The following is a 16,117-nucleotide window of genomic DNA, read 5'->3' as shown; positions in this document are numbered from 1 at the left end:
AAACATGTAAATACAAGTGAATATTTAGCAGCACATTGAATTTGGCTCTTACATCCCTCAAAACCAAATTACCCGTCACACCTGTTAAACTGGTCCGTAGGGCGGAGCTCAACATGGCAACACTTTACAAATAAAGTGAGCGTTTAACACAGAACCGTCTTCATTAGAAAGTATTTCTGCCAACCTGTCCGGTGTAACTTTATCTCAGGTGACAAAACGGCATTCAGGAGTCTGCGTTGACGAGCGATTTCTGCCTCGTAGTTTTCTATTTTCCTTTCGAAGGCTCCCAATATATCTTGAGCCGCCGCGGTCATTCTGTCACACACGAACCGCCTCATACTTTGGACTGTAGACATCACGGAATTAAAATGCAGACACTAGTTATCGCTAAAAAAAAAAACTTCGTCAAACTCTTTGGAGCTAACAGAACGTGCGTTCTTTTTTTGTCAATTTACTTCCGCTTGAGACCTTACTTGAGGTTATAAATAAGTTATTCTTCGTTGTGATTTTCATGGGCAGACTGTGGGCGCGAGCCGCACTTTGCTGCCCCGCTGTGGTTTGGAGTTGTCACTACATCTTAGTCGCCCCTCCATCAGAGTATTAGGAGTAAGTGTAGCAACTTCAATGGAATAATAAGCACATTATGAATGAAAACTCTTTTTCAATGAACTCTCTCAACAGAAGACACAGACAACAGCAGCTCTTGATTCCTTACCTTTTTATTGTTAAATACTACCCATAGATCAGCGGTTCCCAAACTTTTTAGGCCACGCACCCCCTTTAACCAAAATGACAAAAATGGCATAAAAACACTGATTCTAATATGGGTCATTTTTGACCCACTTATGGAAGAGTGTAGGGTCCAGTCACTCGTGCATCTAAGGGTTAAAAAAAGCAACAGAGCCTATTTATAGCCGCATAAAAATCGGACCAATGAGAGAACAGTTTGGCGTTTGTTTACAAGATAAAAAACACAAAAAAGACAAAAAAAACTTCCTGCACCGTGCCTTCGAAAAGGTAACGGACGTACACCAGAAGATTGGCCAGATTGGCCACATCTGTAGACTCGTCTACTTGCAGAGAGTAAAACTCACTCTTCTTCACGCGACCGACTAATGTAGTAGGATGTCTTCGGACAAAGCATCGATGCGGCGCGACACAGTGTTGTTGGACACCGGGATCATGTCCAACTTGTTTGCTTCTCTCTCTCCAATCATACATTCCACCATCTCTTTGGCAGCTGGCAAGTACACGTCTTCGGCGATTGTGTGAGGTAGCCCCTTTCTTGCTATTCTGTAACTGACCAGATATGAAGCCCATAGTGCGATTTTTGTAGACCCAACACATGAATGAGACTGGCAGTTGTTTTGGGCTGTTTTGTAACTCCTCCAATTTCGATATAAACAGGGGCTTTTGACTTGCACTGGCACGCTTGGTTTTTCAGGTCGTAAATAAGAGCTTCACACAGCTGTTAGCCAGAACCTCACTGCACTGCAGACTGCAAACCCTAAAATTACATTCCCCCAAAACTAAAATGCATTCTCAACTACGTTTGACCAAAAACGTATTTTCTCCCTGATTACGTTTGTGTTTGACTTATTACATTGACTTATTACAAATACGTTTCTAATCAACATTTTAACACTTTAACCTTTTTTTCCCTCTCCACCACCGCCTCTCCTCCCTATTACGCGGTCAGAATACTACCACAACACGCCGCCTGTCTCCGGCAGAAATGCGCTCATCCACGCACGGGAACAACACCGAGTTGTTGGCCGAGATACCACCAAAACACCCCGCCTGTCTCCAGCAGAAACGCGCTAATCCAGGCCGAGCAACGAGGCTACAATACCTCCACAAAGGCCCGCGTGTAAAATCCGGGAGTAACTGTGACTCTCTTAAGGGTTAGGTTTGGGTGGGGATGTGGCTTCCTAGTGGAAGTTATGGTTAGGGTTAGATGGATACAAATACATAAAATATACCTCCATAACACCCCGCCACTCTCGGCTCATACCTCCCCAGTAACGAGGCACATCACCCGGCCACAATACCTCCAGAATGTCCCCCGGGTGAAATCCGGGACTTGGTTTTATGGTTCCGAGTGGCGGGCGGCGAGGTCTCCAGCCGCCCCTGCCGTGAGGCACCCCATCGTCAGGTCTGTCAGCCCTCCGAACAGGCCTCGGGGCAACAACTTGTGGGTGGCGGGGGTAGAGGCGAGGCAGATCACAGAAAAATAATAAAGACTAGAGTATGGCAAAGATATGTTGATGAGAAACGTATTTGTAATACGTCAAACACAAACGTAATCAGGGAGAAAATACGTTTATGGTCAAACGTAATTGAGAATGCATTTTAGTTTTGGGGGAACGTAATTTTTAGGAGACAGGACTGCACCATGAGATCACCATTACATTTTTCCTCTCGCGCACCCCCTAGAGGCACCACACTTTGGGAATCCCTGCATAGATAATACAACCCCCCACTTCGCAATTGTCATGGTGCATCTTGCAGTTATACGATAACTTTCAGTATTGAAAGTCCTCACGTTGGACTTCAATCAGAGTCGACCCAATAGCGAGAACAGTGAGGTGGAATAGGGACGAAATCTGCTACTGAGCTCATCCGTTAGTTCGGCCTACAGCAGGTTTGCTTAATGGAATAAATACTGCTTGGGATTCTTCCGTCTCTCCAGACTTTATTATATAATAGCAATAACTTCTGTCCATCTATACATAAAGCTAGGGTTGCTAATCTTAGGAAACTAGCAAGAATATGCTAGATTTTAAACAGAAAAGTCCTGCCCTGTGTTGCTAACTCTTTTCCAATGAAAGTAAATAACAGCATTAGCTCAAAATTAGCTCAGGGTTTAGCGATCAGGCCTCCCTCCAAAGCCACTCCCCCAAAATGATCATTATGAACGTAAACGACAAACATGGCTATTGTTATGCGTCGTTCAAGTTTATCTTGAATAATCTTAGCTTGGAATGATGTCACAGCCAAGTTTTTCTCCAGTCAGGTTAGCCGTTGTTAGCAATACCAGTTTATAACAACGCATTAAGCCAGTATTTTGGGCATACTAACAATGTAGCAACATGTCCACAGATAGAAGTTGGACAGTACTTTACCTATGACTGATTTAATGGGACACAAGTACGACAGAAGTGCTAATAAACAGCAATTATTACAGTTTTTTTAACTGTTGATGCACGGAGCAGCCATCTTGGATTTTGAGGTCGGTGGGGTTAGGCCGACTTTCCGAGTCAGAACTTCGACTTCAGGCGGCATTCCAATTAAAATTTCAAACTGGGAATTCGCATTTGATTTATTGATTGCCGTCGGGATGTCAATTTCAACAAACATAACAAAACATGTTTTCGAAGAAGATTACTAACCCTAGCATTAAATGTTTCAACATGACATATGACACATTTCGTCTTTATATTATATATATATATATTAGTGCTGGGCAAGTTAACGCGTTAACGCATTAATTAATTAACGGCGACAATTATATTATCGCGCGTTAACGCAGTTTTGTTTATTTTTATTATTAAGCGACATTTTTAACACAAGAACCAGGCAGCAAGCAGTGAACAGCTGTGATTGTGCGTCACTTCCTTCTTCCCCCCGGGTCTCACACACACACACACACACACACACACACACACACACACACACACACACACACACACACACACACACACACACACACACACACACACACACACACACACACACACACACACACACACACACACGTTTGATCCTGTAACGAGGCGTGACTGTTGTGAAGTGGAGCTTCTAGTGAGGACCAAGGCACGTCTTGTTTGAACAGAATACTTTACTGTCTGAACTGCATAGTGCACAGTGAACAGAATGCGCTCTTGCACCCGACATGTGGTTTTCTACGTTTCATCAACATTGTTAGCGAACACGTACCATTCTACTTCCTGTCTCTTCAAACTAAAAGCACTTCCGTTTTCATGCTCTTCACAATAAAAGTAAATCATGCAATCAAACAATTTACAACAGTGACAATATTAAAATACATATTGTCGAGTTTTTAAAGTGTTTTTGTTTGTAATATGTATAATAAGCATATAATTTAGTTATCGCTACTGAGAATTTAGCAAAAAAAAAAAAAAGAAGTAGATAGGTTTGCAGTTTTCAAAGTGTATATTTCAAATTGCATCTATTACACACATGAAAATAAAGTTATGAACACCGGCTAAATATCTATTATCAGAATCATTATAACTGTATTATAACTGCTACTGTGTAAAGGGAATACTGCTGTTAAAAATAACCTTATTTGTTTAAAGTGTTTGCAAACCAAATGTTATTGCCCTTTTGTTCATATAGCAGTACTGTTAAAATAAAAGTGAGCAATACACTACTTTTTAATTAATTATTGAACTTTGCGCATAACAATGCGAATCGCAAACAAATCATGCGATTAATCGCGATTCAAAATATTAATCGTTGCCCAGCACTAATATATATATATACATATATATACATACATACATACATATATATATATACATATATATCTTTATTGTTACCTTTTTCATTAGCCATTTTTGAAGATGAGAACACGTGATGATCTACAGTCACGTGGAGCGAGAATTCCGGGTAAATAAAGTAAAACATTTGCAAATAAATTCTCCGGTTAAACGATCATTTGCGTCTTTGGGATCGAGCAGCTCGTGAACTGTCTCCGTTCGAAGTACGTCCCTCTTGGTGTCTCCCCGATGCCGTCTCGCCCGTGTGCTGCCGGACGTGTTTCGTCAAGGCCGAGCTCGTCGACAGCACCTTCTCGCAGTAAACACAGCTGTAGGGCCTTTCTCCCGTGTGGCTCCTGATGTGGACCCGCAGGTGTTGGACACGCCGGAAGGTCCTCAGACAGCAGTCGCAGGCGTGCAGCTTCTCGCCCGAATAGGTGGCAATGTGTCGCTTGAGGTTCCACTTGAAGCCGAATCCCTTCCTGAACGCCGCGCAACTGAAAGGCTTGCCTTGTGAACTTTAAGGTGCATGTACAGGTAAAAGTCTCGACCGCACATGTCGCACTCGAACAGTTTGTCGCTTGGTTCGGCCCCCTTGTGTTTCGGAGTCGGTTTTTTTCCGCAAGAGGTGTGAAAAACGAACTGATGGTCGCCGCTTTGTTCAGATTCAGACGTTGTACTTTTCGGTGGAGTGCCGTCCGGAGGCCGTTTCTCTGCTGCCATTAGATCGGGATCCAACTGCAGAGTCCGGTCTTCCCTTCGGTCAGGTCTCTCGTGAGCCGGATGTGACTTTAAGAAATCTGTCTCCTGCTTCAGTACAAGCTGCTTTCCCTCCTGACCGGCGCAGAGTTCCTCCGGTTCCTCTTTAACCTGTGGAGGCCCCTGGGTCCTCTCGGTCCAGACTGGGGCTCCTCTCCTGGTTACAGAGCTGCTGGTCAGCGAGAACCTCCTCTTCCTCGTTGCAGACATTTAGCAGTGGGAGCTCTGAAAGGAACAAAACGAAGGAAGCACTGTTATCAGTGTGGTGGAAGGGAAGGGGTTCAAATTAATATCACAATATTGGTATGGCAATGTCAAACTAAAGTTGGAGTGCAGAACCTTTACACATACATACATATGTACGCAGTGGGTCCCATCACATATTGGCACTCTGGGTAATGAAATATGGGAAGTATGGAAGTAAAGGAAAAATATGGCTGACTTCTTGAGAGACACTGGTTTTATAATAAAAAAAGAATCAAGTATGTAGATGGCACAGTTATGGTCCAGCTCCAGAAGGTGGCAGTAATGCAACATAACGGATGTCAGCTACCGTAAAAAGCCCAACGAAGAAGAAGTACACCAGCGGACAGGGAAGGAGTGACACCCGGGGCTGATGAGGACGTCATCAGTGTGCGACGAGACCAGAGAAAGAAAGTTTGTTGGAAAAGAGGTGGAGTACGAGAAGAGAACAGAATTGTGTGGTTGAACAACAACTGTACCGTGAATGCAGATATCATGGGTGATAGTTCAGATGGTGAGAGTGATAATATGCCATGGCAAGAAGCTAACAGAAAGAGGAGAAAGGGGAGCGGCAGTCCAGGCCGCTCCGGAAGTGATTTTGGCGAGGAGAGTAAAAAAGTGAAGGCTACTAGATCAAGTGTGGGGAAGGAGGATGATACAACTGAATGGAAAGTTGTGATTGCGTTTAAGAATGAAGGGGCCCATTATCATTACATTACATTACAGTCATTTAGCAGACGCTTTTATCCAAAGCGACTTACAATTCAGAGTCTATCACATTTCTACACCGTAGGCACAACTACGGGAGCACTTTTGGGGTTAAGTGTCTTGCTCAAGGATACATCGACATGCGACTAGTGGAGCCTGAGCCGGGGATCGAACCACCGATCCTCTGATTGAAGGACGGCCCTGCTATCCACTTAGCCACTTAGCCACAGTCGCCACACCTGTTAAAACTGACAAAGGCAATAGAGAAGGAAATGGGAAAGATTAAGTTTGCCAAGTTTTTAAGCAACAGGCGTCTTTTGATCTTTGCTACAGATCAAAGGCAACGAGAGAAGATCCTCGGAGCTGAAACTTTGAATGGAGAAAGGATCAGCTGTCATATTCCTGGGAGCGTTTCAAAGCTGAGAGGTGTTATACAGGATGTGCCATTGTCAGTGTCCATAGATGAGATAATTAAGGAAGTGAAAGGAGGAAAGGTAGTGAAAGCTTCCAGACTCCAAATAAGTCGAAATGGAATGAAAACTGATAGCCTATCAGTGCTGCTTGAGTTTGAAAATATCTTGTCTAAGAAAATAAGAATAGGATATATGAGCTATGATGTAAAAGAGTTTATTCCAGCTCCTTTAAGATGCTTCAAGTGTCAAAGAATGGGACACACCGCAGGGCAATGTAAGGGGAAGCAGAGATGTGCAAGATGTGGAGGCGAGCATAAATACGGAAAATGTGGTCAAGATGTAAAAATGAAATGCTGTAATTGCGGCGGTGAACACAGCGCTGCTTTTGGAGGATGCCCAGTTCAAATACAAGCAAAGGAAGTGCAGAAATATAAAATACTTAATCAAGTGTCTTATGCGGAAGCAGCTAAAAAAGTGAAGGAAAAGGATAAAGTTACACCCAGGGAAAGCCACAGGAATGATATAAGAGAATCTGGGATTAGACAACCTCCTGTGGACCTTCCCCCTGTTCTAGATCAGAGTCAAACAGAGTTAAATCCATGCATAAAAGAGATAAATGAGGACACGCTAATTGTAGATAAAATCTGTTTCGTGGCCTTCATCTGCAAAACTATGAATTTGGCAATTCAACAAAAGAGAAAAAGTGACAGAATAAAGACAATCGTAGAGGCAGCCATAGAGATACTGGGGATTAAAGAAGTTAAGGCTGATCTGATTCACAAGATGTTGAACCCTCCCAACTATGATGGACAGGTTCAGGGTGATTAACCTCATAATGGTGTTGCATATCCTACAATGGAATGCCAGAAGTCTAATTGCAAATGGGCAAGAATTCAAGAAGGTTGTAGCTGATCTGACAGTTACACCAGATGTTATTTGCATTCAAGAAACTTGGTTAAAACCTCAATTGGACTTCGTCATTTCAGGATACAGCTCTGTCAGATGTGATAGAATTGGAAAACAAGGTGGAGGGTGTGTAACATTTATTAAGGATACCTTAGCATATAGAAAGATTAATGTTCCAGAACAGTATGATTGTATTATGATATAAGTATGTAGTCCAAGAGGAGATATTAAGTTAGTGAACTTCTATAATCCTTGTAAAAAGCTATCTATGGAAATGTTTCACGAGATATCAGGAAATATTGGAAAAAGAGAAATTTGGTGTGGAGATTTTAATGCTCACAATACATTATGGGGAAGTGAGGTCACTGATGCCAACGGAGGGGTAGTTGAAGAATTTATAGAGGAAAGATCATTAATTTGTCTTAATGATGGAAGCGGTACCAGGGTAGATGTTACTCGAAATTCAGTATCCTGCTTAGATCTTACATTAGTCTCAGGAAATATGAGTAATTTGTGTGAATGGAATACAATGAATGAATAGGGAGTGATCACTATCCTATATGGTGCTCATTAAATTGTAGTTTCTTTACTCAGAAGGGCAATATAATAGAAAGATGGTGTTTTCCTAAAGCTAACTGGGGAAAATTTAAAGAATGTTGTAGGAAGTCATGTGAAGAAATAGCTATTGAGAGTAATGTGGACAGCTGTTCGAGAGTAGTGACCTCTATGATTATTGGTGCTGCATCAATATGCATTCCTAAGAGTAAGGTGAATGGGAAAAAGAAAATGGTTCCATGGTGGAATGATGAATGTAAAAATGCCATTAAAGAAAGAAATCGTGCCTTCAGAAAGTTAAGAAGTCTTTTGACTCAAGATAATCTGATCGATTATCAAAGAAAGAGAGCGGTAGTACGGAAAGTTATTAAGTCATCAAAGAGGAATGCATGGAGGCAATTCTGTTCAGCTATTGGAAGAGAAATAGAGTTACGTGATGTTTGGGCGATGATCAAAAAGATGAGTGGGAAAAGAAAATCAATTAAAATCCCAGTTTTGATAGACGGAGAATATCGGGCAATTACAAATGAGGAGAAAGCTGGGTTATGACTTGAAAGACTGGGAATAGATGTTCAATTTTGCTGGGTTCCTGCTCATGTAGGTGTGGAGGGCAATGAGAGAGCAGATATGATTGCAAAGAGAGCACTAAAACTAAAAAAAGAGGAGATATTGAATATTCCTTTTGGAAAGGGGGAAGCTAAAGCATTAATAAGAGAGGGAGGACGGGAGTTATGGCAGAAGAAGTGGGACGACGACAACAAAGGAAGACATTATTATAACATTCAGAAATCCATAAATGTGAAGACATACAAAGGGAAGTATAGAAGAGAATAATATAATAAGAGAATCAAGTCATAATATCAAGGTTAAGATTCGGACATACAGGACTTAACGCAACTCTGTATTTAATGGCAAAAATGGACTCAGATAAGTGCACTATTTGTAATGTTACTGAAGACGTGGAGCATGTTATCCTGAAATGTCAAAGATACAACTCAGACAGGTACATCTTGAAGTAAAAAATATGTCAGTTGGGACGGAAGTGGAGTTTGGAGGGAGTTCTGGCAGTGGACGGAGAATGGCGAGAGTGCTGCAGGGCACTGTTACGATTTCTTAAAGAAACGGGATTAGACCGTAGGATTTAGTTGGTAGTAGGTGTTGTTTAGGTTTATTTATCTAGTTTGATATATATATATATATATATAATTATTATTATTATTTTTTTGTATCATCACAACAGTGAAGAAAAGGTTACCCTGAAACTGCACACTCCGGTACAGTAGGTGGCGGTATGCACCTATGCAAGTTGGTTGCGACCCGCCAATCAAATTTAAAGAAGAAGAAGAAGTACACCAGCGACAAGCCGGAACAGGCTGGACAGAAACGTGAGACGGTATTGCAATGTCTGTGTATTTGTCAGAATGTCAAGTAAAGAAAAAATAAAGTATTACTCACACTAGTCTAAAGTGTGCACCGACCACATTATTGATGGTACTCACCTGTCCGGAGTAGATTTATCTCAGGCCTCAGGACGACATCCAACAGTCTGCGCCGGCGATGAATCTCCTCCTCGTAAGCCGATAAAGTTTGTGTAAAAACTGCTAATATTTCGTCGATAACCTCAGTCAGTCGCTCGTTGATTACATTTCTCAAATTCTCAACCGCAGCCATCTCCAGTGTCAGTGTGTGTGAAAGAAAGATAAATCGACTTTCGTGTTGTTTTTTTCGCTGGCAGGAACAACAACCGTGTGGCTTCCGGTCACATTTTCAGATTAAAAGCGTCATTTCCACGACTCTACATAAGAAAATTCATAGCTTTCCTAAAACGCAAAAACACACATACACATTCTGTATAATGTATTTTATTATGCACAATAAGTAGGGTTTTTTTTCTAAGTAAGAAATAAAACCAGTCATTGTCTTTTGTGATAATCAAAGAATAAGCAAACACTTTGGTTCCTTAAAAAGACAAATAAATAAATGGACTCCCAATGAGAGTCAGAGATGAGCAAAGGCATTCATGAGTTGCAATTTTATTAAGATAATGACTCATGGACAATCATATTGGTCGAGGTGAAACTGACTGCTCATCCCTCTACATCAGGGGTCTCAAACTCATTTTCACTCTGGGCCACATCAGCATCACGGTCGCCCACAAAGGGCCGGTTGTAAATGTAAGACTGTGTAAATGTAACTACTCCTAACATATTGGTAAATAACTGTCTGCATTTGATTATTGTTTATTCAAGTGTAAAAATATTGTACATGCAGTTATATAAATGTAAAAATATATTTAAGCACATTTCTGTTATTATAACTTAAATCCTTTTAATTTAGGGTTCAGAAACCCACATTACTCTTATCAAAAATCAAACTTTTAAAGAAAATAGCAAAGACAAATATCAAAGAAGTTATTACAATAACTTTGTTCAAAGCTTAAAATCCTTTCAAGGGTGCGTTTGCACAATCCCACGTGAAGTATTTCATGTGTTGTAAAGCCACGTTTAGTCTTCAATGTACTCACAATACATTTCCATGTCACATGTACATTAACCAGCCAAAGAGCCGCTTCTATGACTGTGTTTAAGTATCTCATAATTCTGACTTTCTATCATAATTCTGACTTTCTATCTCATAATTTCGACTACGGGGATATTTTTATTATCAAGTCTAACTTTTAATTATTTATTTTTTTATTAAATTGTTTTTAAACTTTTTTTTTTTTTGCTGGCGGATTCGCGGGCCACATAAAATGACGTGGTGGGCCAGATTTGGCCCGCGGGCCTTGAGTTTGAGACCCCTGCTCTACATACAACGATGTCACTAATAATGAGAGTCCAACTCTGTGGATCATGATTATACATGCCAAACTTGGTTATTTATATACTTTATATATATATATATATATATATATATATATATATATATATATATATATATATATATATATATATATATATATATATATCATAAATTATGATATATATACTATAATATATATATGGCCGTATACTTATGCATTTCATTTTCTGTGGCTCATGCTGAACAAGTTTTTGTTTCATTGAGTTTTGCACTGTAAATAAATACATTATTCAACAAGATAAAAGCACAAATAACTTCCCAAAAAAAACCAAAAGAATGATCTAACTCTGGATCTCTCAAACCATACAGACTATAAACAGCCTTGTTTGTAGAAGTTGAAATTCCAAGCCCTCTGTTTAGTCGGACCGGCACATTCAGTGAGACATGTTAGAGAAACACATTGAGGAACAATTAGTCTATTTTGTCCTTCAACAGCTCTGGGACATCAAAATCGTTTGACCAACAGTTCAAAATCCAACGTATTCAATTCATAATAGCAGCAAATCCTTTAGAGAAACTGGGACCAGGGTATGTTTGGATCTTTTTCCTTGTTTCTTTCAAACAATTAGAACTATTTCCGCCATGGTAGGGAGTTGCTGCATGCTGAACACACAGCTGAATCCAAACAGTCTGATCTTACTAAATCTTGAGTTTTGAGCTCTGCAGCTTCTCCCGTGCGTGGATCCTCCCGTGCAACCTCAGCCCCGTGCCGTGAGCGAAGTTCCTCCCGCACACACTGCACTTATATGGCTTCTCCCCCGTGTGGACCCGGGTGTGTATCTTCAGCGTTGTGCCGACGGCGAACCCTTTCCCGCACAAAGCGCATTTGTAAGGTTTCTCCCCCGTGTGCACCCGGACGTGGTTCTTCAGCGACGAGTCGTAGGAGAACCCCTTCCCGCAGTGGACGCAGCTGTACGGCTTCTCCCCCGTGTGAGTGCGGTTGTGCCTCCTCAGGTCCGCCCCGCGGCTGAACCCCTTCCCGCAGGTGACGCAGGCGTGGGGCTTCTCGCCCATGTGAGTCTTCACGTGAGTCTTCACGTGAGTGGCGCGGTTCGAGCGACAGTTGAACTCCTTCCCGCACACCAGGCACCCGAAGGGCTTCCCCCCCGCGTGGGTCTTCGTGTGCTTCCTCAGCAGGGCCTTTCGGGCGAACCCTTTGCCGCAAGTCTCGCACTTGTAGCGCTTTTCGCCCGCATGGGTCCTCGCGTGAACTTTTAGCTTCAATAAATCGCAAAACTGCTCAGTGCAAAACAGGCATTTGAAGCGTTTATCCTCCGGTTTCCGATCGGCGTTCTGGTCTTGCCCTTTGGCTCGGCGAGAGTTGCGAGGGAGGCCGTGGACACCGTTTGGGTCCAACACTCCCGAACCCTCTCTGTCGGATTGGGGTTTGATCGCCGTGACTGAGATGTGGGTTGGTGGATCCGAAAGCAGAGTCCGATCCCTTCCCGCGCAAGAAGGCATCGACTTCAACCCATCGGCCTCCTGTGCCCCCTGACTGGTGCGCAGTTCTTCCTGTTCCTCCTTAATCCGAGGAGGATCAGGGTCCTGTCGGTCCAGACCGGAGCTCCTCTCCTGATTACAAAGCTGCCGGTCGGCGAGAACCTCGTCGTTACAGATGGATGACTGTGTGATCTCTGAGAGGGAGGACAGGAGAGGCGTTAGTGGTTAGGTTTAAAACCTTTTGGTGACGACAGCCCCCGAGCCCTATTTTTAGGCCTCTGCTCGAAAATTGCATACCCATACTTAAAAGACTGTAAATCTGAAACTACAAGGTCTATTTTAATAATGTTGATGGTATAATACAGATAAAACTTGTGAGAGACTTGTTCAGACGTGTGACTATTGTGTATATGTTACTGGTTAATAGTGAATGAAGATGGCACACAGCTCAAATGTAAGCCTTTGTAAGGCCTGTGATTGGCGGATTTCATCATGTGACACCTTGTTGAACACGGAAGAGAGTAACGCAAGCACTACGCGGGTTATTTCGAAGATTGACAGCCTTTTAGCCACTAAAAATCTCGATATGCTTGGCACAACCCCTATGCGTAAAATCCATTGGTCCAGCAGAAAAATGCTGGCCATTTCCTCATTGAAGGTCCCAGCACGTTCATTTCAATGTAGAGAGAGAGCGGAAAGAGGGTCTATTTTCGTTGCCTCGGATTTCAATGGATTGCCTGCGTTTTTCGGCACGAAAATCACCAAAAGGTATGCTGACTTTCAATTTATTTTCTGGGGAGCAGTGTGTTGTTTGTTGGCTTTGTTCATGTAACTTTTGAATGGTTTGACGGAGGTGAATTTGGAGACCGTGAGTCGACTCGGTATGGAGCCCTAGTGTGGAATCATGTATCCATCCGCCATGATCGCTGCCGGCTTTGTGATGGAAGATGAAAATTGGGTGCACAGTTCGCAGATTTTTTGGAGAAAAATCCGTGATTTTGTGATAAATCTTCTAGTTTATTGAATTAGTTTGTGTATAACTGTGTATAATTGTGTAAAATGGCTGGTATGATGATTTTGCCCAGACTTTTTTGTTAATTCGGTATTTAATATGTCTGGAGCATTTTTGATAGTTCTTGATAAAAAGTCCATTCGGAACCACGGTACCACGCTAAACGGTCTCGCTCAGCACCCAAATGGGGGCCGCTCGTCACCAGAAGGTTTTAAAGAAGGACCCATGTAACACTACGAACCCTCCAGAAGCCGGACTCTAGCTAGACTGCTAACGAGAACAAAAAGGAGAGAACACACAATTGATTTTAAAGTCTTTTTACTTGTGTACAAAGCTCTAAAGCAGGGGTCACTAATGGGCGGACCGCGGTCCAGATCCAGTCCCAGACGCCGTTGTATCCGGGCCCAGGACCTAAAACTGATGGATAATTGAGAATTATTAAATTTTGACGGAGCGCTTCAATTTTAACCGGCGCAGCTTTTCCAGCCTTTACGTCACATGTTCAGCGGTGCAAATCACATCACGTGATGCAGCTCAGCCAATCAAATATGGGTATTCTGACAAGTTCCCCGATTTGAGTGAGATGTACACAAACGGGGGAGAGACGAGGAAACAACAAAGAGCAGGAGAATAATTACGTGAGTCAGAGAAGTCCATTCACGTGACGTTCTCCAAAGAGAGAAAAGTGGTCAGAGAGACCAGAGTCTTTAACCAAGAATGAACAGACTCTTATCGGTGAATTCTTCCCACGGACAGTTTAAAACCAGTATGTCTCACATGTTCAGAGACCGTGACGATTTTTCAAAGCGGTAATGTGAAGCGCCACTACGAGACAAAGCACAACTCTTTTGAGCAAACGTACCCACTCACATCTGAAATGAAGACACAGAAAATAAACCTAAGAGCCCAATATGATCAGAATCCTAACACATTAGTTCACTGTCCAATGATGTTAACAGAGAGAATAAAGCTGAAACAAGTGGTTTAATAACCACAGATAAAGTCCATGCAAACTAATTTATCTTGTTAGAGGATGAGAAAAATATAATATTGTGGCTTTTTTTATTGACATCACTTCACACCTGAATGAACTGAATTTAAAGCTGCAGGGCAATTCAGTGAAATATCTTTTTCTAAAATGAATTACTTTATTTTAAGATGCACATTTTTCAAAAGCTTTCTGTTATGTCAGTTATTCTTTAATCCAGCCCTTATTTTATTTGAAATGAGAAGAACATGTATTTATATGTATTATTTATAAAGTTAAATTTGAAAACTGAGAATAATAATTGTTAAAATATAATTAATGTGTACTTTCTTTATTTGATTTGACAGTTGTTGACTACACAGTGACGTTGTTACTACTACTAGGCTTCTTGAATATATATATATATGGCACTAAATAGCGCAAGTTAGATATTATTGTAATGTTCCGGACCTTTGCCCGAGAAGATTTTCTCAATCTGGACCATTTGTAATTGTAATTGAATACCCCTGCTCTAAAGGCTTATGGCCGGCCTACACCACAGACTCTCTGTTGCTCTATGTCCTCCACGAACCCTCAGATCCTCCACTGCTGCTTTCTAGTTCCTCAAAACCACTCGAAAAAGAAAATTAGAGATGCATCTTTTCACTTATGCTCCCAAACTGTGAACAGCCGAACACCAAAAAAAAACTGTTGACATTTTCAAGCATCACTTCAAAAAATCTATTTCACCAAGCGAAATGTGCGTACTAGAGTCCCACATCTGTCTTATACGTGATTTTTATGTATTTAAACACTTTTATATTGAAACAATTTTATTTATTTATTATCTTTTTAAATGTAAAACGTTTGCCAGTTTTTTATTCATCTGTTGAAATTGTTTAATTACACTTCAAATATAAGTGCAAAGTGCATGCTTTCTTATACCACTTTCATTTATTTTATCTGTCAAAGGAAGGTTTTCTGTTTTATTTTTTTTATGTACAGACCTTTGAGCTACATAGTTCATATGAAATGTGCCATGTATTGATAAAGATTATTATTATTTATATGTAAACGTAGCATTACCACAATGTAAAAAAAATACTGCGTTACATATCCTGGATTTAAAATGTTACAAAGTAGGCCTATTATTGGCAAACTGCACTTACACTATGCGTCACATTAGATTATATATAATCATGAATGATGCATGAATGTGTAGGCAGCGGTTTAATGTTGCAGCCGTAGTAATAAGGAGAGTAGAAGCGGATCCGTGATGTGATGACTTATCGAAGGGACCGGTTAAGGTTCGTTTGTTCTCACTTTTCTTGTGTAGTTTGATCACCGGCTTCAGAACCACGTCCAGCAGTTTGCGCTGCCGGTAGATCTCCTCCTCGTACACCACCACGGTTTTCTCAAACACGCCCAGTATTTCCGCAGCAGCAGCGGTTAGTCGCTCGTTCACGAAGTCTCGGAAACAGAAGACGGACGACATGTTGCGCGAGTTAATGCTAATTTGATTTGTATGAGCTTAAAAAACACACCGGCTGAGCCAGTTTATAACAAGCAGTCCGCTATATTGTCGTTTCTATTCTTACTTCCGCCGGACTCATTATGATGTTACTCCGGTTTTAGCGGAACGATTGCTGCTGGCGGAAGTGGGGTCATTTTTTTCATTTAAACGTATTTAATTAAATTGATTGATTATTCTTGTTAAATTCTATATACATAAGTGTACGTTTACAAA

General features: G+C 41.4%; 2 protein-coding genes across 4 annotated transcripts in view; both read right to left on the bottom strand.

Moving 5' to 3' along the window:
• Positions 1 to 462, bottom strand: part of LOC142957261 (uncharacterized) — a 14,598-nt gene extending 14,136 nt beyond the window's left edge. The window contains exon 1 of one of the 3 annotated variants that reach the window (XM_076098937.1): positions 82 to 462. In XM_076098937.1, the coding sequence (XP_075955052.1) occupies positions 82 to 115 (34 nt within the window). In that variant the 5' untranslated portion in view covers positions 116 to 462. Of the gene's footprint in view, positions 57 to 81 lie in introns of those variants that run through there. The other 2 variants (XM_076098936.1, XM_076098938.1) reach the window with 2 other exon arrangements.
• A 10,626-nt stretch (positions 463 to 11,088) lies between these two features.
• LOC142957264 (uncharacterized) lies at positions 11,089 to 16,117 on the bottom strand. Its single transcript, XM_076098943.1, has 2 exons — positions 15,694 to 16,117; positions 11,089 to 12,585 (listed from the first exon to the last, which is right to left on the bottom strand). Exons 1-2 carry the CDS (start codon positions 15,863 to 15,865, stop codon positions 11,591 to 11,593), a joined length of 1,167 nt encoding a protein of 388 aa, XP_075955058.1. The 5' UTR covers positions 15,866 to 16,117; the 3' UTR covers positions 11,089 to 11,590.

The sequence above is a fragment of the Anarhichas minor genome, unplaced genomic scaffold, assembly GCF_050575085.1.
Source record: "Anarhichas minor isolate MPS153535 unplaced genomic scaffold, ASM5057508v1 ptg000025l, whole genome shotgun sequence".
NCBI classification, from domain to species: Eukaryota; Metazoa; Chordata; class Actinopteri; order Perciformes; family Anarhichadidae; genus Anarhichas; species Anarhichas minor.
The sequence above is the reverse complement of the archived record's forward strand: the minus strand, read 5'-3'. Positions and strand labels throughout refer to the sequence as shown.

Coding starts and splice junctions, on each gene's coding strand:
- LOC142957264 (XM_076098943.1), bottom strand. CDS start 15,865: ATGTCGTCCGTCTTCTGTTTCCGAGACTTCGTGAACGAGCGACTAACC. Junction 12,586..15,693: donor GATCAAACTACACAAGAAAA/GTGAGAACAAAC, acceptor CCTCCCTCTCAG/AGATCACACAGTCATCCATC.